This window comes from Centropristis striata, chromosome 13, assembly GCF_030273125.1.
Source record: "Centropristis striata isolate RG_2023a ecotype Rhode Island chromosome 13, C.striata_1.0, whole genome shotgun sequence".
Taxonomy (NCBI): domain Eukaryota; kingdom Metazoa; phylum Chordata; class Actinopteri; order Perciformes; family Serranidae; genus Centropristis; species Centropristis striata.
This window is the reverse complement of record NC_081529.1, coordinates 28,421,369-28,446,433: the sequence shown is the minus strand read 5'-3', so window position 1 is coordinate 28,446,433 and position 25,065 is coordinate 28,421,369. Positions and strand designations below refer to the sequence as shown.

Genomic DNA, 25,065 nt, shown 5'->3' with positions numbered 1-25,065 from the left:
TGTGGACGAACACTTGTAGCATTCAGTATTTACAATACTGAAGAACACTTCAGGAGAAGAATTTGTCTCGTCTCCCCAAAGAGGGCAGAGAAAATGAATTATTTGTATTGCACTGCAGACAGATGTCCAGGATCCAGGATAGCAGATGGTTTATCATTCACATCATTTCATGAGTCAGATGGTGAATGAAATACATGCATGTTATATAGGTGACAAAATGCAGAAATTGCCATTACATGAAATAGAGAATTTTCCATCCACATACAAATTTTCAGTGTATGTGTATAAAGCACAGGGAGTCCTAGGGTATTGTATGACTCCCTGTACTATGTTTTGTTGTAGATATTGTTCATTTTAATAAGCAGTCTATTGTCAGTACTGCAAACGACATGTTGGTGCCATAATGTTTGTCTTCCATCGGTACACCGTCATCATTTTCAGGGCAGACCTCTATTACATTTTTAATCACTTCATGTTTTTCTGTTTTCCTGTTTTCATTAAACTGCACTTGTTGAAATGAGATTGCATTCTCCACAGCAATTCGCCTCTCCTTCCTGTGCGATTACATGTTCAACCCACTCTTCTGGTTTCCACAAAGAAACTACCATTATCCACTGGCCTTGGTTTGTGCAAAGGAGAAGAAATTGCAGTTTTCCAGTATGTTCTGACTCTGACAAGGCATAAGCCACATCCTTCAGCTTTAAGTCATGTTCACAGGATTTTTTTCAACGTCTTTATACACAAAAAGATAAAAACCAGCTTGCATCACACGGCTTCATAAGTCCTAAAGCAGAGAGTGAGCTGTTTCTCCAGTCTTGGCACTGAAAGCGTCGTGATCACTGCAGAATACGAGGAGGTCTGGAAGTACTGTTCCTAACAGCCTCATGAATAACTTATTCCCAGATGCACAGTTATGTCAGGCTGCGCAGGCACATATTTCCTTTTGTTGAGCAAACAGTGTGTGATGCTTTTATGCTGACCATAAAAGAAAAGAAACGGGTCACAGTAGAACAACAAATATACAAACTAATTATGACAGCATTGGGGAAAGGACCACAATTAATTAGTGCTCACACCTCTAGTGTCCATGACAACAGGGGTTTAGGCAGACATCCGGACACCCTGCTCTTTCATCCATTTGTCTATAATGAGGCAGGTAACAATAAAAATAGTGCATTCATTAGGTTGTTAGATACAAGGGTCTGGTGTCTGGACAAAATGTACAACAGCACAAATTAAGTCTGATTTGGATCATTTTGAACACATTTGGGAAACTATTACTACTATTTTCAGATTTAACACTTATTTTAGAGGAAAACTACAGTCTGAAGTGGTGTGATTTCTCTAGTTCGGGGGGCTGCTTTGTGCTTCTATAAAAGGAGTGTGATGACTGGACGAGACGGTGACGCAGACACTGCGCTGCGTGTGGGTGTATAAAGAGGGGACGCTCCGCTCTGTAACAGCGCACACATGGAGAAGCAACCGGGTTGGTAAGAGTTCTGATCTTCTGTCGGTACCTGGAGACGCTTGAAACAACATGGAGATGAACGCAACTGAGAAGATTTACCTTCCCGTTGATGGCATCCTCGAAGTGTTCAACTCTCTCACCGGTCACCACCAATCACGCATTACGCACCCAGCTCTCCAGAGCGCAGTCCTCACACCCCAGCACCCTAAAGTCTCAAACATCTCCAAGACTGGCATGGGCATTATTAAAACTGTGAAAAGTCGCTGGAGGCAGCAGGATAAGAAAGTGACTACCAGTAGATCCTCGAGTGGGAATTCGACTGATCCACTCCCCAAACGGTCTGTGGACCTGCTGGAGCTGGGTCTGACCAAGCCCAGGAACTGTCACAGAATAGTCGTGCTTGGCGCACCCAAAGTAGGCAAAACCAACATCCTCCAGCGGTTCCTGGGTAAAGACTTTGAGGAGGAGTATGAACCCACAAACGAGGATTTCCACAGAAAACTGTTCCACATAGGAGGGGAGGCGTACCAGATCGATCTTCTGGACGCAGCAGGCGAGAGGGACTTCCCTGCAAAACGGAGGTTATCCATACTGACAGGTGAGCACTTTGATTTCATTTTATTTGAAGTAACAAGCTGGAAAACTCTACATTTGTGGGGTTTGGGGCATATAATTTAACGGAAATTAAAATTAATATGATTATCGGTTTCACTCATTAATCAAAGTGATGCTCCCTTTCTCCCCAGGTGACTCTTTCCTGCTCGTGTTCAGTTTGGATGACAGAGAGTCCTTCAATGAAGCCTGTGAGCTGATCGACGAGATCAAAGCTGCCAAAGCAAAGTTACTGAAATTAAAACATCCCGCGAGAACACCAGTGGTGCTATGCGGGAACAAAGCGGACCTGGAGACGCAGAGAGCCGTCAGCCGGTCGGAGGTGACAGAAACACTCGGCGAAGACGTCGCGTTCTTCGAAACCTCAGCTAAAGACGACACCGGGCTGGATGGTGTGTTCGCGGCCCTAGCTTCTCTGGGCGGACTGCCGGGCGAGACGAGTCCGTCCCGGCATCAGCTCGTCTCCATCCTCAGCTACCAGTCGATGTGCATCGGCCAGCAGAGCAAGAGGAGAGGGAGCCGGGGACACGGTGCCCCCTGCGCCGCCGTGGACCCTCTGGCGCGCCGCCCGAGTTTCACCAGCGACCTGCGGCTGGTGCTGAGATCCAGCACCAAACACAACAAACCCGAGAGGTGTCAGATTCAATGAATCGTGAGCCTTCTCGACAAACCAATTGTAGTAGTATGCTGCAATGTCATATTATGTAAGGAGTTATACTCTGTAGCACCTGGCTGGACCAGTGCATTGTTTTTGTACATAACTGTATTTATATCATCCTATAATAAAAATGTTTCTAATGATCACATGTACCTCTGTTGTATTATTAAGTTTACTTTAGGCAGGTCAATTGGATACAGATATTGTTATTAGGGCTGCACAAAGTGCACATATAATGGAAATGTATCAAAATATGAACCAGTCAATATTTTTTAAAGGCCAGATAGGTGCAATAATACTATAAAAAAAATAAGCATTGTGGTATTGCAATATGTCCCAGCCTGCAAATGATATTCTACAAGCATAAGAAAAAAACTCTTTGTCTGGGAGAGATCCGCACAAAACATAATAATTTTATACATATTTCAATGCGTATTTCCCGGGCGCAGTAATGTGCTGCCCACTGCTCCTTGCATGGTGTGTTCACTTGTGTGTAAAAAAGGATGGGATAAATGCATGGTTGAATTTCCCCATTGTAGGAGTAATAAAGTAATCTTAAATTTTAAATAAATGACAATGCAAATAATGAAGGAAAAATTAGCATCCCTCTTCAAAACTGTGAATCACATCACAGCTGCAATATCACTCAAACCAATTATAATTCTAATATTTTTCCAAATCATGCAGATGATTGGTTAGTTTGTGTTGGTGGACGTCAGCAATCGATTGTCTTCAAGTGATGATGCAAAACATGAGCATAAGTGTGTAGGAGGACGGGGGTGATGACTCACACGCCGACCTTAAACATCTTGTAGTATTTATTATCGGACAGGATTGCTCACGTTTAAGATCCTCCTTCAATGCTGTGAATGGCACCGAGGGCAGAGGTGTTACAATGGCTGATAATCAGTGCTAATAGCTTGCATGCTCACAATGGTGTTTGTAGAGCATCATGTATTAAAGAGGCGGATGTGAGAGACATATTCAGCACCATGGAGAGGGCCCACTCAGCCACGTAGAAATTCAATTTGTGTCCCAAAAAACACACAGCCTTTTCTTTCTTACACATCCAACCCACTCCAAGAAGAAAGTAACGCGTGGGCTGTTCACTCCGAGAGGCCTTGGTTTGTTGAAAGGATGGTTAGATGTAGACAAAGCCACAGTACGAGTACCTGATGCTGCTAGAATGTTTATGTTCAGTTTACACGTCCGCCACTGTTTTTCTCTCTAAAAATTCTCTCTCAAATACCACAATTCCTGACACAAATGAATGCATTTGTGTTTTAAAGTGACAGTAATGATTCATGCCTTTAAAGTGATGTCCAGAGCAGGTTTAAAACTGCTTATAAAATTAGAAATAAAAGCAGATTGCAGCGGCTGAAGCTGGCGGTGCTGCAGAGGAGTCATCATCAGGCCACATGAATCATAGAGTGAGCTGTTTCTCCAGCCTTTACGCTCAGAGCGCCGTGATAAACAATTGTACGTTCCGCTCTTAACAGCCTCATGAATAAAAACATCCCAAATGCACAGTTATGTCAAATGGCCTCTGTTGGGAGAACACCGTGTGATGCTGATATGACTAGGAAAGTACATAAACACTGGAAGAGTCATACGAACACGCAGCTCAGTCTGTCTTCATGATTCTCTCTACTTGTAAGAGCACTTTAAAGTCATTAAGAGTGAGATATAAAGTCATACACCATCAGTGTTCATCACTTAAGCTCTCTGCTGCAAAATCTATTATTTTGAGTCACTGCATGAATCCACATCAAAATGACACTTATTGATATTTAAGGGGGGAAAATAGTGACACTAGATTTTATGGTTCATAATTTCTCTAAAAATGTCCATGTCTATCAATCTTTATGTCTTTCCCAATACTCAGTGCCAAATTACAAAGCACTGAGGCTACATTTATTGCAATTTGACTTTAGTTTAGTTTCTTGAGTTTATAACGGGGGTTGATTTCCGGATGGAATTTCTTCAAGGAAGGAATAATGACACACAGCAGGAAATTTACAAGGAAATAATTAAGTAATTACAGACCAGCAATTTTTTTAAATTAATACATTTATGCTACAAGGGAGCATGTAAGATACCATTTCCTGTGTACTGGGAGAGCGATTATTGTGTTTCGATGACGGTAAAATTACTTATTGAGAAATGTTTCCGGCTGAGCAATAATTACACGGCAGTACCTGCAGTCATAAAGAAATATATTAACATGTAATGTTCTGAGTCTCATCCAAACGTGAGTGATGACAATTTGATACGGAGTCAATTAAATATAGAAGCCAGTGGGGCCCATTTTATTTCTCTATAAACACGCACACATAACACACTCAAATTATACAATAAAATATAAATATCTCACAAAAAGCTTCAATAACTCAGATTTTGGACCTGTTATTATTTTACATGTCCCGTCAGGCTAATCCACAGACAAGCCTTCTCTGAATTTACCTGTTATATATTAACATTCATGTCATCATGGGGTTGAGGTTCTTTTGGTTTGTCCATCAGCATGGTGGTCCCCTGGAAGCCTGTGAGTGATTTGTCTTTCCAGCTCCACCAGTAGAGCCGGCAGCATGCTGTCCAGTACGGCCAGCCCATCCCAGGAGCAGCGCAGACCTCTGATAATGAAGACAGAAGGGAAAAACAGTTAAGAGACACAGACAAGTTCATACAGATAGAGAAAATAAAATACACTCTCAGGGGATCTAGGGATAAATTATTTTCTGTTTGGGATCCAGTGCTGACATACTTGGGTAAACTTAAGGTTGTGCCCACTTAAAGCCACTTAGCAGCCCTCTAGCATTTGCATTTACACTTGTGACATTCATCCATGTGAACTGTAGTGTGTAGTACACGACATCAGCAATGGTGAGCCTAGGTTTTTTTTTTTTTTTTTTGTATTGTTTTTCCTTACTATAAGTATAAGTATTATTGTTATTGCAATGCATACAGTGTCCTTCATGTTGTTTTTGTTTTGTTTCTTGTTTCTTTTGTTTGTTTGTTAGTTGTTGTTGTTGTTGTTTTTTTTGTTGTTTTTTTTTTTTGGGGGGGGGGGGGGGGGGGGTAATTCATACAAAAAAACAAAAAATTATGTGAGCATTGGACCAAGTTTTCTTTTGTGAATGTTGTATTTTTGTACATGTTCTGTACTACACACAGACACAAGAGTAGACCTAAAATAATTACTGACTGCCTGATTGACAGAAAATTAATACGCAATTATTTTGATAGTTACTGAAAAGTCACATATTGTAAAAACTGAGATTTCCTTTTCTTTCTTGATTATAAAGCATGTATATATGCTATAAATACTGCGAAAGTATTAAAGAATTAAAGAGAAAGGCGCTAAAATGAAGCATTTCAGACAGAGTGTGAATACAGATATATATTTAGACAGTAACAGTAACAGTTTGAGTAAATTAATGTGTTTTTAATACTAAAGAATGTAGAACTGTTCCAGTAGAAACGTATAAGAAGGAACCTATAAAATGAGCACAATATGTCCCCTTTAATTGTTTCAGTATATTTTCAAGGTAAAAATATCAAACATTTCCTGAATGCAGCTACTCAAATGTTAAGATCTGATACCTTTCTTTTTTTTAAAAACTTTAGTTAAGTGAATATTTTAGCGGGGAATTAAAAACAATAAAAACTTTTTTCTGACAGGAATAATGAATAAAATAACCAGAAAACTTTAGAAAATGACAGTCATGAGTCACCTGTCATCAAGAATGAGCTGCCCACTCTGTAATAACTCTTGGACAAAAGTTGATGAACCGAACACTTCATGGAGGCCAAGTTGGGGGCTGAACAACTCCCAGTGCTGGTAAACACCACAAAAAATCATTAAGGCCTTTCTCAAATCACCTTCACTGACAGAAAAGATTTTACAGAAACAACACTGAATACAATATTTTCTATTAGTGCATTTAACGTTGGCATAAAGCGTTCACCTTGTGATAAACGCCCTCGGTCATTCTCATTCCCATCACCAACACCTCCTCCAATCTGTTAAAGAAACATCTTTCAGAACAGACATCTGATAGCACCAAGGACAGAACAGAGTGAGTAAATGGTCTGATAATAGAGCTCCACGAGGACAGAATGTCTAGAAGAACAAGCACATGTACAGCGACCTCCAACACTATGTTTCTCACACTGTGTGATGCATAATTGTTGGATTTCACAAGGACATGACAGCTGCCCCCTTGAGTGATAATGATCAGATACACTGATTACAACACTATGCTGCCCTACGAAGCCTAACTGCAGTCACTACACAAAGGGTAAAACTGAGAAAAACTGCTTTAAAAGTTTTTTAACTGGCCAGCCAAATTAGTTATAGGTAGGTAAGTGATACGACACTCCCCAGATCCCTACAGTCGACATGTGGATATCACAGATTTCTGCTCTTATTCCTCTCGAGAAGTTGACTCATGACCTTAATCACAAATCGGACAAGTTCTGGAGGATCTGGGAACCATTGTATTCCTTTTTACAGAAGTTATAACTCTTCATTTGTCCCTGGAAGAGGAGGACTGTCTGCCCTTTCATTTATTATATGTATGTGCTCTTCATTTACCTGTCTCCTGTCGTCTTTTTATTTACTTACTTATTTTATGTATAAATATAAATATATAGCACTGTTAGTTTGGAGTGGGACTTCTTTTATTTTGTTTTGTGCTTTGTTGTCTGGTTTGTTTTTTGTTTTTGTTTTTTCTAACGTTTGTGCTTAAAAAAAATGAAAAACCAATAAAAAGAGTATTAACATTTTTTTAAATAATTTACATTATTCTTGTTTTCACTATTCAACACAATAAAGAAATACAAAGCTACACTGTATTTGTTGGATTTTGTAGTTGTAGTTTTGTAGTTATTGCAATTTTTACATTAATATTTCTCTGAAATGAAGCAAAATTGAAATCTAAAACTCTGTCACAAGATAAAACAGACATCAAGGAGTTCATTTTTAGTTATAACTCAGTTTCGACCATAAATGTAGCTACTGCAGTTGAGCTTTGTATATTATATACATATTTATAGCCTCAAAGTGCAACAGCTCACAGTTCAAGGTGTCCGAGCTGAATCCGCCTCCGTGTCCCATGTCCCCTCTGCTGGACTTCACAGATCCAGACGTCAGGCTCCAGAGTCTGGGTCCGCGCCTCCCGAACAACACCTCCCTCCCCCACAGGAACAAACCTCCCATGTGCTCCTGCCACAGACAAAAATATTAAAAATGGTACAATATTCACAAATCACTGCCTTTTATCTAGATAATAACTCACCTGGGCCGACACCGATGTACTGCCTTCCCTTCCAGTAGCTCACGTTGTGATGACTCACTGCGTTCTGCGTGACACAAAGCAAACTGTTATGTTATTGTGATTTGTTTATTTTTAGATGTGTTTATGAGGCATTTTGTTGCAGAACAGGGCAGACATCTGCCTTGATGATGGAGTGTTGTTCAAGACATTTCATCAGAAACAAAACAGAGGAGCTGAATAATATTCGGAGTGTCAAAGGATGGAGACGGAGCCGTGGAATACAGATGACAAGCTGATTTGTTGTTAAGAATTTAATATTCACTCATCACTTCTTCAGTGGGCGTATATGATGCTCCACTATAAATATCTCCAAATGCAGATTTTTGTGTTATTTATATCACATCTTAGTACTAATAATATAAGTTATTTATAATCAGCTTGTTGTGTAGAAAAAAAAAGAATCATCTCATCAATCGTATTAAGTATTCAAAAGCTATTTATCCTTGATGCTTAATAACATAATGAATGTCTCCTAAGGTCTAGAGCAGGGATCATCAACTACATTTGAATAAAGGCCAGGATTTTTCCAACAGACACTGTGGGTGCCTGACTTTCAAATTAAAAATATATATAATTTACGTACAGGTACATGTAAAAAAAATTGAATATCATGAAAAAGTTCAATAGTTTTTGTCAATCATTTCAGAAAGTGAAACTTGTACAGTATATAGATTCATTACACATAGAGCAAAATATTTTAAGTTTTTCTTGTAATTTTGATGATTCTGGCTTAGAGATAATGAAAACACAAAACTCAGTGTCTCAGAAAATTAGAATATTGTGAAGAAGTTCAATATGTGAGTCCTGGGTCAGTGGTGGTTTGGGGCCATGTCCTCTGCTGCTGTTGGTCCACTGTGTTTTCTGAAGTCCACAGTCAACATAGCAGCCATCTAGCAGGACATTTTAGAGTCTTCATGCTTCCACAAGCTCTTTGGAGATGCTGCTTTCATTTCCCAGCAGGACTTGGCACCTGCCCACACTGGCAAAGGTACCAAAAGCTGCTTCAATGACCATGGTGTTACTGGGCTGGACTGGCCAGCAAACTTGGCTGACCTCAACCCCATAGGAGTCTATGGGCTGTTGTCAAGAGGAAGGTGAGAGACACCTGAAGGACACTATCAAAGCAACATGGTGCTGTAGGCTGATCTCCTCCATGCCACGCCGTATTAATGCAGTAATTCATGCAAAAGGAGGCCAAACCAAGTATTGATGTATATAAATGAACATACTTTTCAGAAGCATGACATTTGTGTTTAAAATATCCTTTATTTTATTGATTTTATGTCATATTCTAATTTTCTGAGACACTGAGTCTTGGGTTTTCATTATCTCTAAGCCAGATTCATCAAAATTACAAAATAAACAGGCTTGAAATATTTCACTCTAAGTGTAATGAATCTATATAATATATGAGTTTCACTTTCTGAAATAATTGACAAAAAGTATTGAACTTTTTCACAATATTCTACATTTTTGAGAGGTACCTATATGCCTGGTATGCCTTCATTGTTTGATATTTTCTTTCTTTTTTAACAGACTCCTAAAGAACATGGCAAATCCATAATGATAACTAGATACTCAGAGAAAATGAAAATGCTGTCAGACTGCTGCCAAGGAGTGGGTTCAATGAGGAGTGATGGTTAAAAACTGTGATTACAGAAACATCATTGTAAATGTGCTAAAAACCAGAAAGCATTTATTCCTCCTGACATCTCTGGATTCCTAATTATTCTGATCACTGGTCTAGAGAACAATCAGTGAGTCGTCTTTCTGCTGAGGACTTACATGTCTTGCAAAGTTGGACACCTCGTACTGCAGAAAGCCATGCTGCTGCAGAGTCCTCCTGGCACTCTGGTACATCTCTGCTGTCACCTCTTCAGCGGGCACGCTCACCTCTCCTCGCTGCACCTGTTTGAAGAGCTGGGTGCCTCGCTCCAACGTCAGCTGGTACAGAGACACGTGGTCGTCGCACACCTTCAACAGCTCAGACAACTCACTCTCCCAGGATTTAACGCTCTGTTGGGGTCGACCGAACATGACGTCCACTGACACCCTCCCGGGGCACAGCCTCCTGGCCTCCTCCACGGTCTGCAGAGCCTGATGAGGGCTGTGGTCTCTTCCCAGGATTTTCAAATCTTCATCCTGCAAAGACTGAAGCATTGCAAATTGTCACACTGTTAAAATAATCGCCTCAGTCATTTTTTGTCAAAATGTTTTTTTTGCCTTAGTCATCTCCTCATGACGCCGGCCACCTATGGTAAAATTGCCTACATCCTCAGTTGATCAGAACATGTGATTTTACCCCTTTAAGATAATGGCCTATTTCAAGTGTGTGACTTAAGCAGATTTATTATGCCTAAATCAAAATTAAATGTGACTTTTTTGAACATGCCTTTGTGACTTAAGCAAGATATGGTAACACTTTATTTTGAAGGTGTCTACATAAGAGTGACATGAGCGTGTCATAAACATGACATGGTATGTGTCATGAACATTAATGACACTTTGAAGTAACATTAATGCTCATGATACTTGTCATGTCATGTTTCTGACAGGCTTCTGTGACTCTTATGTAGACACCTTCAAAATAAAGTGTTACCATATCTTGCTTAAGTCACAAAGGCATGTTCAAAAAATTGCCTAAGTCATTTATTTCTCTTAAGTTACATAATTTACACACATTGTTATTACTATGCCAATAGCCATCCTTTGTTACATAATTTTTGAGTGAAATGATCAATAAATGTCACATGTTACACTTTTGGTGAAGTTTTTTGTGTTTCCTGCAAAACTTGAAAAAATTAGTTAGCCGATTATTTTAACAGGGTGACGAAATATGATATGTGCAACAGTTCAGAATAAATTTGATGAGAAAAGTCAACTGTAGATTATTCTATTCACCTGGACTCCGATGGAGAAACGGTTCACCCCTGCACGGCAGTAGTCCTCTAACTTTGATTTTCCCACTGGAGTAGGGTTGACCTCGAGCGTGACCTCAGCCTTATCCGACAGATATGCACGCCTGGAAACAGTTTCAAGGACTGCAGCGATGGTTGAGGGGGGAGCCAGGCTCGGAGTCCCGCCACCAAAAAACACAGAGGTGATGCTGCAGGGAGGAATCACAATTAAAGCTGGGTGAAGGATGTGTTGAAAGCTGATTTTAATGTAAAAATGGAAACAAACCACCATACCAGGACACCCCACTGAGCAGAAGCAATGTCTCCGTCTCCCTCTGAAGACACTCAGTCATCATGTGGTCATTGTTGTCTCTGGGTATGTACTTGTTAAAGTTGCAGTAGGAGCACCTTCTGAGACAATAAGGCCACTGCAGAAGAAGAGAGGAGGAAGGTGACTTTGATGTCATTTGGGCAAACTTTCCAGACATGACCAAGTATTTGCATTGGCCTGAAAAACAGATCAGTGCATGCATGGTAATGCATATCTCTGCACATAAATATCTAATCAGTGAAATTGACCAAAGCCAGCTCACGTGCACGTAGAGAGACGCCTGATCTGTGAGACGTGGAGAGCCTGTCCTTCCAAAATCATCCTCAATTATGTCTCCGCAGGCGGAAGACTGGGAGAAGCAGCGCAGGCCGGGAGACAGGGCACGTTTGGCCGCATGTAGCGTGAATCTCATGATATTGGTTACAGTTTTTATCTATTCATATTGGTTACAGTTTTTATCTATCTGTCTGTCTGAAAGTCACTTGAACACATGGTGCCGCACAGCAGCTGCACGAGTTCGGCTCCATCATAGAGATAACGATTGTGTCAAAGTTTTAGTGACAACAATGTGGCCTAGGTTACCACACAGTAGCGCAAAGTCATTTGTCTGTTTACAAGTCTCTTCCTGGTGGCTGTGACGTCGCTCTAAACAGGAAGCAGATGAATGTGAGTTCCTCTTTGCGTGCAGTTACGTAGTTCGACCACACAGAGGCGCTGTTTCACTGGCGAAAGTGTGTGTCCATTAACAAGCATAAACTGGGCAGATTAGTGCATTGTGTACAGTAGTGGAAGAGCTGCTCTGATCAAGTATTAAAGTAATACTAAAGTGTAAAAATAATCTGTCATAAGGACAGAAGTAAAGCATTAGCATTAAAATGTAGTTATAGTTATAAAAAGTAATAGGACACATTATGCTTAATTTTAGAATCATATATATTAGGCCTATATTATTAAATTGTAATTATTGATGGATTCATGGATGGATTCAGCCTACATTGCTTTCATATTTTTTTCTTTCTTTTTTCTTTTCTTTCTTTTTCTTTTTTTTCTTTTTTTTTTTTTTTTTTTTACAATATATAGGCCTTAAGCTGTGTGTCATTAATTTCACCAATAAAGGCCTTTCTTTATCCACATCCATATCCATCATTCTTCATAGTTTATTGGTTGATTATATTTTGTATCAATAATCAAAATCTGTAAAGTAACTAATAACTAGAGGTATCAAATAAATGTAGTGGAGTGAAAAGTACAGTTTTGCCTCTGAGATAGTGCTATAAAGAAGCACAAAATAGAAATACTCAAGTAAAATACAAGTATACCTCAAAAGTGTACTCAAGTATGCATCTTAAATTCAATAGCACATTTATTAGATTTATAAACTTGAATTACTGAATTTAATATTCTACATGGAAATGTATACTTATGATCACTTGGAACCTGTTTAGCTGCTATTACAGTTTGTATGAACACTGTGAGAAATGAAAGGATGTCTTATAGAGAATTACCCACAAAAGTAAAGTATATCATCTACTATTAATATATAGAAAAACATCCATAACCCCAGATCATGCATGTATGCAGTTGTATATATTCAGTTAAACCCATAGATTTTGGCTTTTTTTTTAAATGTATTTGAAATGATTTTGGTCTGCAGGTTTTTGTAAGGGGTTATTTGTGGTTGCAGTGAGAACACATAAAGACACTAGTCTATATTTAGAATATAAATTTGTGCTCTAGTCACACATGATCAAACTCATTTAATGAGCTATTGATCTCTGTGATCCCAGGGAAAAAAACACGCTGTCTGGTAGACAGACAGTGAGATAACCTTGTAGGGTCATTTTTAGTGTTAATTTTAGCAGACTGATTTATTTCTTATCAATGTGAAATGCAATTGAATGAATTCATCATTTGAGGTAAGAGCCAACTCATCTCAAGTCAGTTTCAAATAATACTGATCACTGATCAGCACAGAAGAGTTTTTTGTGATGAAAAAAATCACTCATATGATGTGTGGCTATAAATACTGAATTGAGCCACCAAATCCATCACAAAGAAAATCCTCCCATCCTCTCATCCTTCTCAGGTTTACCAAAGTACAAACTGCACAAGTACAAAACACATTAAGCACTTAATCTGAGTGTTTCATTAGGAATATCAATATATGTTAATGTATTCACTCAGTGCCAGTTTATAACCCTGGGGACATTTTCCATGTAATATTAAATCTGGTGCCCAATTACCTAATCAACAAAGAGAGAGAGAGAGAGAGAGAGAGAGAGAGAGAGAGAGAGAGAGAGACAGAGAGAGAGAGATGGATGTGTTTTCATTGAATCCATGCAACAGTTACAGTGATGACTTCAGTCCAGTGAGAACTTTGTGATAATCGGAATTTAAAGAGTGAATCTTTGCTGTAAATCTGCCAAATGGATAAGAGGAAAAAAGGGAAAGGTGAGCTCACTGATTTAATATAATGCAGGGGGTTGGACAAATACAACATAGGAACTTTGCATTGTTCTTACTTAAGCTACAGAGTTAGAAAGATGGGTCATATCAGTGTGCATGCCAGTTTGCAGCAGTATGTATCAGCATAAAGAGTTTTAGTATGGAAGTGACTGTTGGCTCACTACTGTGGGAGATACAACTCATACAGTCTGTGGTAGAAATCATTAGGATGGAGAGGAGTAGTGGTGGCATTTTACACGATTGAATGCTTCCATTCACATGATGGGTATCCAATAGTACTCTATTGGTATCAGTAAGGGCACTGATATTGTTATTGGTATTGGTATTGGTACTGTTAGCACACGGGTGCATCTCAATAAATAAGAATATCGTGGAAAAGTCCATTTCCAGTCGTTCAAGTCAAATAGCCCCAACCAAGTATTGAGTCATATAGATGGACATACTTTTCAGAGGCCAACATTTCCATATTAAACATACTTTTAGAATTGGTCATTTGTAATATTAAATTTTTTTTTGAGAGACTGAATTTTAGGTCTTCATTAAGTGTAAGCTATAATCATTATAATTAGAAGAAATTAAATGAATTAAGACCTGGAATGTTTCATTCTGTGTGTAATGGACCTATATATAACGTGTTATTTCCAGTTTTTGGATTGAATTACTGACATAAATAAACTTTTATGTGATAAAATTTATTGAGATGCACCTGTACTTTTTGCCCTACTAACCCCTCCCTATTAGGATTTTGTCAGCTTCTTGTAGAAACTATTACATACGTTTGATACACTTAAAAGCATCAGAAAAAAAAGAATGTAAAGACCTGATATTAAATAATAAGTGAGAGCAAAGGCATATTACTTTTTTTTCCTTTTTTTTTTTTTTTTTTACATTTTCCACAGGATCTCCTGTAGAATTAAGGCTGATGGTGGTTGGAAGCAGTGGACCTTCACAGTTCCTTCTAATAAATTCCATACTGGGGAGACAGGAGTTTTCAAAGGATACCACCAGCATTTCTGACAGCAGGAAGCACACCACGGAGCTGGCTGGTAGACGAGTGGCTTTGGTCAATGGACCAAACATGTATGACAAAGATATATCTCGTTCTAAAAGGAAGATGGAGCTGAGGAGGTCTAAGTGCTTATGCGTTCCTGGTCCCCATGCATTTCTTATGGCCTTTGACGTGGAGAAAATCTCCCAGAATGATATGAGAACCCCCAAACTGATGAAGGAACGCTTTGGAAGACACAGTCCGAGGCACTGCATGGTCCTCCTAGCTTATGAAGGAACCCTGGGGGTAGCTGAGGTGGAAGACAGGGTGCTGAAGACCGACTGGCCTCTGAGAGAGCTGATCGACAAGTACGGTGGACGATTTCACGTTTTCAGCAAGAACTGGAGAGATCGCAGCCGGGACAGAATGCTGCTGCAGAAGATCGAGAGGATGGTGGCCTCTTTAGGAGGGGGCTGCTTCACCAGCCGGTCTTTCCAGAAGGCAGAGGACTGTGTGAAGAGGGAGGAGAAGAGGCTCAGGAAGCAGAGGACAGCAGAGATAGAGAAGGCATGGACGGAGATGGAGAAGCAATACATAGCGGAGGAGTTGTACCACCAGAAAGATGCCTACACAGCCACTGTCGGTGCAGAGATCAGAGCCAAGGCGGAGTTGAACAACGGATGGCTCAGAACCTCTCTGGCAAGAGGACTGGGGACGGGTCTTGTTGTTGGAGCTGTCGTGGGGGCGCTGTTTGGGTCCATAGAGGGCCCAGGAGGGATGATTCTGTATGGGATAATAGGTGGTGCAGTAGGTGGATCAGCAGGAGGAACAGCCCAGGTAGCTATAGAGCATATAGAGGACAGGGTGGCTCCTCCTGCCAGACTCAACTTCAACTCCATCTTCATTAACCGCTTCTTTTCAACTCCTCGTCCATGTTGAAAAACTTCCGTGCGTAGTTGACGTAAAACGTATAAATTCCTTGATCTACATACGAAAGTTAATTAACAGGTTAACATTGACTTTTGGTTTCACACAGGACTCTTTCACTAGTCTACTGGGTCAAAGTCTGGGGTTTGTTTGAGCCATTTGTCACCATTTCTGTCACCCTGAACAGACTTTTATGCTTTTTATAGTACGTTAGTTGCTCTTAGCGTCTAATAATGATGCAGATGGATTTTAATTGGACTAAGCATCGGCTTGTGACGAATTAGAGTATATGGTAGCGCAGAGTGCAAAAGGTGCTGGAATAAATCTGAGATCATTTCTGTAATAGTTTGCTTTATAGACACAAGGAAGTTAGATTTTTCAGTATACACATCATAGTTAGTATATTCCTACTGACAAGCGATGATATGTACATGTAAAAACAGTATAAAACAGGACTGTAATCAGTCAATAAAACGTTAATATTATGTGCACTTTGTATCTAACTGTTGCTCAAGTAGTGTCTGGCTGACTGGGTACAGAAATGTACAACTTCTGTTAGGTTAAAACTCAAACTTTACTTGTTCTATGCCATGCAGTGGAAGGCAATTACTAAAGGTAACAACCAATAAACCCCATGGTTGATTTAAACTGTAAATTTGTATCCTTAATAAATGGAGTTGTGACTTGTGACAGCACACGTGAGAGTTTGTTCTTTGCCAACCACAAAACATTGTGTTCACCCTCCAACACTTCCTGGTGTTTCGCTGCAGGTGAGTCAAAGAGTAGCTCAGATAAAATTCAGGGTGGAGCTTCAACCAAGAATGCCTTTGTGTAATGTACTGCCTCTTTCATAGATAACACACTCGCACACACACACGCGGCTTAGTGCACCTGTTCAGAGTAAATCATTTGCAGTCTCTACGTATTTATTACCTGAAACTGTGAATAGAAGCTAAGCAGACTGAAAGCAGTGTTACGGACCAGATCTACCTGAAAAGGTAAGTCCACATTCTGCTTACATTAGTTTCTGTTTTACTTTTGGAAAAGGTACCTATTTTCTAAACATGACCTTGAAATAATTCTTGAATATGTCATATAACCCAGGTGTTACCTACATGAATGTAAGAGGCCAAATAGTCAGGACAAAACCTCAGATTTCTGTACTTCCTGTGTTGTGTTGAGGTGTACTGTAGCTCCCCAGTGACGTAACAAACACTGCTACCGCTTGATACCTGTTTGACCACATACTTCACACAACATATTTTAATGAGCTGCTTCCGTGCATTGATAGCTTATCACAAAGAAATTCTCTGGAACTGAAAAGTCTGTGACGGTGACAATAACAAGACACTGTGGTAGAAAACAATCAGAGGGCTAGGTTTCACTGTTGGGAGCTTTCACAGGTTAGAAAAATGTTACTTCAGTGGATTAAAAAAAGACAGCAACACATCCTGTCCTTTGTGTATCATTGCATAATATGAGAGGAGCGCCAGTCTGCTCAAGAACATGTCGTCCCATTTGTCCTGAGAGTCTGCATAGCTGAGCTGAAAATATTTATGCTTTCACAGATATTTTTTCAGAATAAAAGCTTGTCTGTGGGAAGATACAGTAGTTCGAGATGGGAAAGTTTATTAGATGTTACGATGTGCAGCTTTAAAAGACAACTATGTAACATATATTTATTCTCTTGAACGTACATTTACCTTACATACATACCTGAAATGTTTTTATCTTGTGCGTTTTCTTTATATGTATCTACTACATATTTATATATATTGTTTCTTTCTTTCATTTTCAGTTCATAAATCTAAAAGGAATTTCCAGAAATAATTAATTTATAAATATTACGTATTATCCAGCCTATACCTTTTAAGTCAGCATTAACTTGCTTAGGCTTCACTTAATATTGTTTATTTATTATTTTTTCTAAATGTATTTGAGTTGTACACTTGACAATGACTGAAAAACTAAGCCTAATGCTAAACTAAACACTACATTTTACAGGGAATATTTATACTTTTTGCTACACTACAGTACAGGTGCATCTCAATGAATTAGAATATCACAGAAATGTTTATTTATGTCAGTAATTCAATTCAAAAGGAGAAAATAACACATTATATAGATCCATTACACACAGAATGAAACATTTCATGCCTTAATTTATTTAATTTCTTCTAATTATAATGATTATTGCTTACATTTAATGAAGACCTAAAATTCAGTGTCTCAAAAAATTTAAATACTACAAAAGACCAATTTTAAAAAGTATGTTTAATATGGAAATGTTGGCCTCTGAAAAGTATGTCCATCTATATGACTCAATACTTGGTTGAGGCTATTTGACTTGAACTACTGGAAATGGACTTTTCCATCATATTCTAATTTATTGAGATGCACCTGTATATGACAAATGCCATTAATTAGGTGAGGTGAGGTATAAAAGATAAAAAAAAACACAATAGAAAAAAGCCTCCTCATACTTTGTTGACATTGTTGTATCATTATCGTTTTCAGAGCATGGCTTCTACAATTAGCCTCCTTCCTGAGAAGCACTTCTTGTGCTCTCTGTGTAGAGACATCTTCACCAGCCCTGTGACCATACCCTGTGGACACAGCTTCTGTCTGTCCTGTCTCAGCCACTTCTGGACACGACACCAGTCCAAATACTGCCCCTACTGCAGGAGACTGTTTGCTGACAAGCCTGACCTCAGTGTAAACCGCATTCTGGCAGACGTCTCTGACAACTACAGGAAGAATCGACCACAGAAACCCCCGGATGAGGAACCGGTACTGTTTTGTATTTGTTATTATTATTCAATCGTAAAGCAAATTTAAGTAATGCATATTTTATAGATATATACATATATATATCTGTTGTGTTTTTTATTGTTGTTTGCACTTAAAAAAACATATAATCATAAAGAAAGAACAGTACAAGAAACAGATTTTTAAAAATGTGCAGGAAAGATCAAAAAGCCCAAAGGGCTTATAAGCGACCCTCCCTCTTAAACCTAAATAACTATACTTTACTTAAATCACATAGCTATATGAAAATAAAAAATACAAGCAAAATACAAACAAAACAATGATACAAATGTGATAGAACATCCGTAGGGATTTTTTAAGCTTGGGCTTAAAAGTATTTAAAGAGGAACATGATTCTGTTCGATGTTTTATGTCGTGTCTATGTGACTGTTACAGGTTATCAATGTTGAGGAAATGATTCAGGAAAGGCTGCAGAAGATAGAAAGGTTGAAATATTCTCTGGAGCTCCAAAAGGTGGGTTGAAAACATTAAAATCTCTGTTTTTTTTTTAAATGATATGGTTGATTGATGATACATGATGATGTGTCCAACCAGAACTCCTACCTCAGAGAGGTGCGAGAGAGCCAGAAGGTCTTCTCCGCCCTCGTGCATGCGATGGAGAAGAGTCACAAAGGAGTGGTCGATGCAATTGAGGGGAGGCAGAGAGAGGAGGAGAAGAGAGTGGAAACGCTGGTGAAAGAGATCGAACAGGAGATCCAGGAGCTGAAGAAGGAGACGACTGAATCTGATCCCCAGATTCCTCTCAGTGGGGATCAAAGTGATGATACGAAGCAAGATACTGTGGTAAGCATCTCAACCTTCTGGTGATAATGATAATGATAATAGTGGAGCTCCGACACTGGCTACCATCAGTGAAAACTTTAATTTCGTGCAGAACATTGTTCCCCCCACCTGCCCCTCTGAGATGAAGGACTGGTCCAAGGTTACCATAGAAACTGACCCTTGTCTTGGGGTCACCAGGCGAGCTCTGTCAGACATCATGGAAAAGATAAAGGTAGAAGTCAACAGGCTCTCCAAATCTGGTGAGTAATGCAACATTTATTTTTTAATTAAATCGCTAGACATAGAAATACTATCTATGAGGGGAAAGTTTTGTGTTCCAGCAGCATAAGGAATATACAGGAATATAAAAAACAGATAAATGGAAATAAAATAGACTAAAAATACAAATAAAAATACAAATGAGAAAACGCTAAAGGTATATATATATATATATATATACTATATATACAATAAGGATAATAGAAAATCAGTGCAAACCTCTGCAGTAGTGCAAATGTATTGAAGCATTATTATATGTTGTGTGGTGGACTGTACATAGTGGGGAGCATTTTTAAACAGTTTTGTACAGTTCCATTGCAGAACTTAATGAAAATTCTACAATAAACTAAATTACTTTTTCCCCCTTTGACAGAACTAAAGAGAATCGAGAAATACACAGGTAAGATTTCATCTGCACAGAAACAAATCGAAGGGACTGTAAACAAATTATTTGCAGGGAAGATCCAAATAGATTTCTGATAATACAATTTAAAAAACGTAAATTTAAAGGAATACTTCACCCACAACATAACCATTTGTACATCAACTACTCACCCTTTGTTTCCTTGAATTAATGAGGAAATCTTGTTTTTCTTGTCTGTCTTCATTCCTGCTCTTTTTTATCTTCCTCTCTTTTTAGTGGATGTCAATCTGAGTGCAAAGACAGCCCACCCCTGCCTCTCTGTCTCAGATGACAGAAAACAGGTGAGACACACAGACAAGGTTCAGGAGGTGCCGGATAACCCCAAGAGGTTTGACCGTGTGGCGAACGTGCTGGGCAAAGAAAGCCTCAGCGGAGGGAGGTGCTACTGGGAGGTGGAGGTCGGGGACAAGATCGAGTGGAATCTGGGTGTTGTCAGGCAGTCCATGAACAGGAAGGGCAAGTTCACAGTCTGCCCAGCGAACGGTTTCTGGACTTTAAGCCTGAAGGCTGGAGGCCAGTATGTTGCCCACAGCTCTCCTGTCACGCCGCTGGCTCCGGAGCAGAGACCCAAGAAGGTGGGCGTGTTCCTGGACTACACCGAAGGCCGCGTGTCCTTTTACTGCGCAGAATCTGGAGTCCACATTTATACCTTCACAGACACATTTACAGACAGACTGCATCCCTTCTTCAGTCCCGGTCGCCTTCATGGAGGCAAAAACGCTACTCCTCTAATCATCTCCTCGAGTTTCTGCAGCATCTAAAAATCAGACACTAATATATGTATTATTTGTATTTATAAATCTACATGCAGTTATTATGCTTGTGATCATCTTCTCAGTACCAATCAAAGTGTGGCAAATATATTTATTTAATTACAAATTCATATCTGGAAAAAGTACAATGAACCACAGTGAACAAGAGGTTGCATAAGGACTGGCTCCCTGCACTCGAAAAACTTCAATGAAACCCATAAACAGATTGAAAAGGAAAGAGGAGGGCAGGAGAAAAGAGAAGACTCTCATAAATGAACAAGTGAGTCGAATAAAAAAAGAGGAGAAAATAGGTTGCTGAGTTGGATGGATGTGAGGGGCTGCAGGGTTGGGACAGAGGTTGACGAGAAGCAGGGAGGGAGGGCACAGCGAAAACAGCAGGGCATTGTGCTCGTACACCAGGCACTGGGAGACACACTCGAACACATTCACTCATTCACACACTGACACGGTCGTGCACACAAGCGCATGCTTCTGCCCACTGCCACACAGACTGCGCTGGCATCTCGGAGGGCAGCCCCATCTCCAGTCCAGTCCTGGGTGTCGAAGCTGATCGATTCCTCTCTACCTGACCTCTGAGACGGAGCCTCCCCTGCTCTGCAGCCTCCCTGTGGACCGAACTCAACATCTCAGGGTCGTCATTCACATCTCCAGGCATCTCAGCTGATCTACACAAGCAAAGGAGCAGTAACACTAACCTGTGGACCAAGGGGAGCAACAACTTCATCTGAGGTAAATATCTTTTTTTGTCCTCTAGTGAAATTTCCAAAGATATCAAATCAATTTGACTGAAAAACTGATCAATTTGTGTGATTGGCATGATGGAATATAAAGATTGTTCCAGTAATTCTCTCATTATATGTTTAGTTGTAGTAACATTTCTTTAAATTCTTCATTTATTTAAGTAGTCGCAGCGTTGGAGGAAGGTGTATGGATCACTCTTGCCTCATTGCAATGTTTGCAATAATTTCATGAAAAATTTCACTTTAGTTGTACCAAAGATTCCTCAAGTGGGGTCTGTGTGAGGGCCTTCTGGGGCCTTTGAGGGACTTCATAAATCTGTGCACAACATCGTGTAACAGTGGGAGAATGTATGCCTGTCAGAATGATTATTCTGGTTTTGAGGATTCATATGATCCATTGTTGTCTGCCCACTTACAAAACAGCCATTTATTCATATCAAATCTAATAAAAATCCTCCCAGATGGGGCTCTATTGCGTATATGTTAATTGAAAAGGGGACCTAATGGGTTATGCTTACCCTTTAGTCATTCTCCATCCACCTTTGTCATGTTAAAACCCCTGGATTGATTGTGCTGGGGGCGTTTGATTCACAGAATTGGTAAGATGTTGATGCTGAGTGCTGTGATAAATAGATGACATACATAGGTCCTCCTGGCCCACTCTACAAGCCTTCATGAAAGATGCTTGTGTTCAGAGTCTCCTCATGTTTTTCTGAGATAATCCACTCACCAGGCAAGGCGTAGCTCGACACCCACAGCTGTGTCAAAGACGGCTATTCTCTGTGCTTCTCACTGGAATCCACTAAACATGGGCCTCACAGCTTGTTTCCAAATATTTATGATAAATATATGCTCCATAAGTCTTTTATACTTCACTAATGTAATGCTCGTTATTGTAAATAGGAAGAAGTTGGAAAATATTTTTGTATCTGTAAGGGTTTTTTGTGTGTATGATGATTAAATAAATTATTTCAATTTGCTCTATTTTTTGTCACTTTCTGAATTTCAGGATACCTGTCCTTGTCTGACCCAAGCTGAACTCAACGACATCATCCCCTGAAGGCTGAGGAACGTGCAGTGGAGCACATAATTTCCAGTACTGTAGACTGCGACATTTCATTGTGGGACTATAAGCGGCCCCTTTGCAACAAGCAGAGACTGAAATAAAAGAAAGACAAATCCATCTGATTCAAACAAACACCTTCCAACATGGCAACCACGGGCATGCAGTTGCTGGGCCTAATCCTGTCCCTTGTGGGGTGGGTGGGTGGGGCGATAGTCTGTGCCATCCCCCTGTGGCGAGTCACTGCCTTCATCGGTAACAACATAGTGACGGCTCAGATCATTTGGGAAGGCCTCTGGATGAATTGCATTGTGCAGAGCACAGGTCAGATCCAGTGTAAAGTTTATGACAGCTTGCTGGCTCTGCCCAGTGACATGCAGGCTGCCCGAGGCCTCACTGTGTTCTCCATCCTGATCTGCGGTCTGGCTCTGACACTGGGGGTCCTGGGAGTCAAGTGCACCAAGTGCATCGGTGTAAACAGCGTCAAGGCCCGTATCGCTCGCATCTCTGGCGCTCTTTTTGCCATCGCAGGCTTCCTCTACCTTGTGCCCGTCTGCTGGACGGCCCACTCCATCATCAGGGATTTCTATGACCCGCATGTGGCGGCCCCACACAAGCGTGAGCTCGGCCCTGCCCTGTACATCGGCTGGGGGGCTTCAGCCTTGCTCCTCATTGGGGGATCTCTGCTCTATGCTGGGTCAAGTCCCCCTGGCATGCCGGGCTCTCCCACCTTCAGCAGTGGAGAAAGTAGTCCTCGCAGGGCACCTGCCTCACAAGTCAAAGGCTATGTTTAAGCTTCCAAAATGTCTGAATGGCTCCAAGTCTCACAGATACTCCCCAAACAAACCTGATTCATCTCCTTTTGATTTTGCTCCTTGTAATTATTTTATATTTAATGTTATTCCAGTTAGCTTTTTTCTCTGAAAAGCCACAGGAGGCTGTTTAGGGAAAACTGAACTCATTTTATTATTTCATACCTGATATCCTTCAATAACCTTGTTCTCTGTCTGTCAGTGTAAAATACAATAAAAGTTTTGGTCCTCCAAATATCCTCTGCTGAGGGAAACGGTGTGTTCACATTTTTATGATATAAAATCTTACAACTGCATGAGTTTGAGAGAAGAAAATCTTTGTTTTGTTCCTTTATGTAAACACTACGAGTGGCGAAGAACAATGGAACAATGGGGGTGTGTGTACATTTGCTTGTGGTGCCATATTGTTGAGAAGTGTGTGTGTGTGTGTGTGTGTGTGTGTGTGGTCCTCCATCTCCTTTCTTCCATCTCCTTCTCCCTGCCTCGGCTACTCTGTACCAGGGACAAAGAAAAACACATTGTCTTTTTCAACATAAAAAATGTTCTATTCCAAGTAAAGCGTTAAACCACAAGTATTCTCTCACTCTTTGTCAGAATCATGACGCACAATTATTAACTTACATGGCAAAAGCTTCCATCCCATCATCTTTGACATTCACACTGATGTGAGATTAACAGATGAGCACAGAATGTACAAGTTTATATCCCATGTATGCATGCCTATCTGTCTGTGGCTCTGTGTGTAAGTATGTAATGTGGGATGTTATGAGCCACAGTGGAAAAAGCATAATCTTTATTCATTAGACACTGTTCAAATCCCTCAGATTCTGTGCTCCTTTACATTGAAGTAAATGATCCCATACATGGAGTATAAAAAAACATTTTCTGTAAATTAAAACCATAAGTGAGTCTCGGATTTAACTGCACATGCAGACACGTTTTATCCGGAGTCCAATACTTTTACCAAGCTCATTTTCTTTAACTACAATAACTGCATAGCAAATAACCCCTTTCTATTTGCTTTAAACAGTAAAATGTTTTTTTTGCTTTCTGTCCGTAACAGCAGAGCACAGAGCAACACAATGCCACTTTATAGAGCATTACAGCACCACAATAACAATGGGCACCAGTGTCCCAAGTGCCAGGTAGTGACTCATACATGACCTAAGGAGGCCTATACCAGTTAGTAGCTGTGAATACAGTAAAGCAAACTGTGCTATTTTACTGTACAATGTACTGTACGGGGAAAATGTAGAGTGAAACAAGTGCACTATTTACGTAGTAAATAATCACTGCAGTGTCTCAAAATAGCTTAAAGGTATGGCACTAACTCGAGTACAGTAACAACTGTAACTGTACCAAGATGATGATATCATTCACAGTGAGATAAACCCTCCACAGAGCCTAGTAGAGCTGCTAGGGACTCAATGACTTGTGACAAGATATCATACTGATGCTTATTTAATAGAAACTTAACACCAGGACTGAAAGCAGACGTGTCTTGCTGGACTCTCTGGTTGAAGGTTTCAAGCCTGTTTTACCTCTGAGCACTCTACTAAGGTGTGGAGAAAAATGTGCATGCATTGTTACACCTGTAACCATACCCAACTGTGATGTCACAGACTCCACCTTTACATCACTGCAGCAAGGTGAGAAGCGAAACCACTGTAGTCAGGACAGGGGGGGTTAAGGTATCC

The 25,065-nt window shown here is 40.0% G+C and overlaps 5 protein-coding genes across 5 annotated transcripts; 4 read left to right on the top strand and 1 right to left on the bottom strand.

The window, feature by feature from the left end:
• Positions 1-1,327: 1,327 nt before the first annotated feature.
• rasd2a (RASD family member 2a) lies at positions 1,328-2,881 on the top strand. The gene is made up of 2 exons (XM_059348459.1): positions 1,328-2,066; positions 2,215-2,881. Exons 1-2 carry the CDS (start codon positions 1,538-1,540, stop codon positions 2,727-2,729), a joined length of 1,044 nt encoding a protein of 347 aa, XP_059204442.1. The 5' UTR covers positions 1,328-1,537; the 3' UTR covers positions 2,730-2,881.
• Positions 2,882-5,019: 2,138 nt separating this feature from the next.
• On the bottom strand, positions 5,020-11,923 carry rsad1 (radical S-adenosyl methionine domain containing 1). The gene is made up of 9 exons (XM_059348309.1): positions 11,568-11,923; positions 11,269-11,402; positions 10,979-11,183; positions 9,863-10,228; positions 8,039-8,102; positions 7,818-7,965; positions 6,707-6,761; positions 6,473-6,576; positions 5,020-5,371 (listed from the first exon to the last, which is right to left on the bottom strand). The coding sequence occupies exons 1-9, from the start codon at positions 11,715-11,717 to the stop codon at positions 5,227-5,229; spliced, it is 1,371 nt and encodes a 456-aa protein (XP_059204292.1). The 5' UTR covers positions 11,718-11,923; the 3' UTR covers positions 5,020-5,226.
• Positions 11,924-14,657: 2,734 nt separating this feature from the next.
• On the top strand, positions 14,658-16,372 carry LOC131984043 (GTPase IMAP family member 3; the record flags this gene model as incomplete). Its single annotated transcript, XM_059348906.1, has 1 exon — positions 14,658-16,372. A coding segment is annotated over one exon (1,041 nt), but the record flags the coding sequence as incomplete, so codon positions are not given.
• A 259-nt stretch (positions 16,373-16,631) lies between these two features.
• btr02 (bloodthirsty-related gene family, member 2) lies at positions 16,632-20,741 on the top strand. The gene is made up of 7 exons (XM_059348822.1): positions 16,632-16,684; positions 18,204-18,476; positions 18,891-18,968; positions 19,050-19,298; positions 19,390-19,537; positions 19,930-19,956; positions 20,197-20,741. Exons 2-7 carry the CDS (start codon positions 18,207-18,209, stop codon positions 20,739-20,741), a joined length of 1,317 nt encoding a protein of 438 aa, XP_059204805.1. The 5' UTR covers positions 16,632-16,684; positions 18,204-18,206.
• A 427-nt stretch (positions 20,742-21,168) lies between these two features.
• Positions 21,169-23,622, top strand: cldnk (claudin k). The gene is made up of 2 exons (XM_059347816.1): positions 21,169-21,482; positions 22,503-23,622. The coding sequence occupies exon 2, from the start codon at positions 22,703-22,705 to the stop codon at positions 23,348-23,350; it is 648 nt and encodes a 215-aa protein (XP_059203799.1). The 5' UTR covers positions 21,169-21,482; positions 22,503-22,702; the 3' UTR covers positions 23,351-23,622.
• The last annotated feature ends 1,443 nt before the right edge of the window (positions 23,623-25,065 follow it).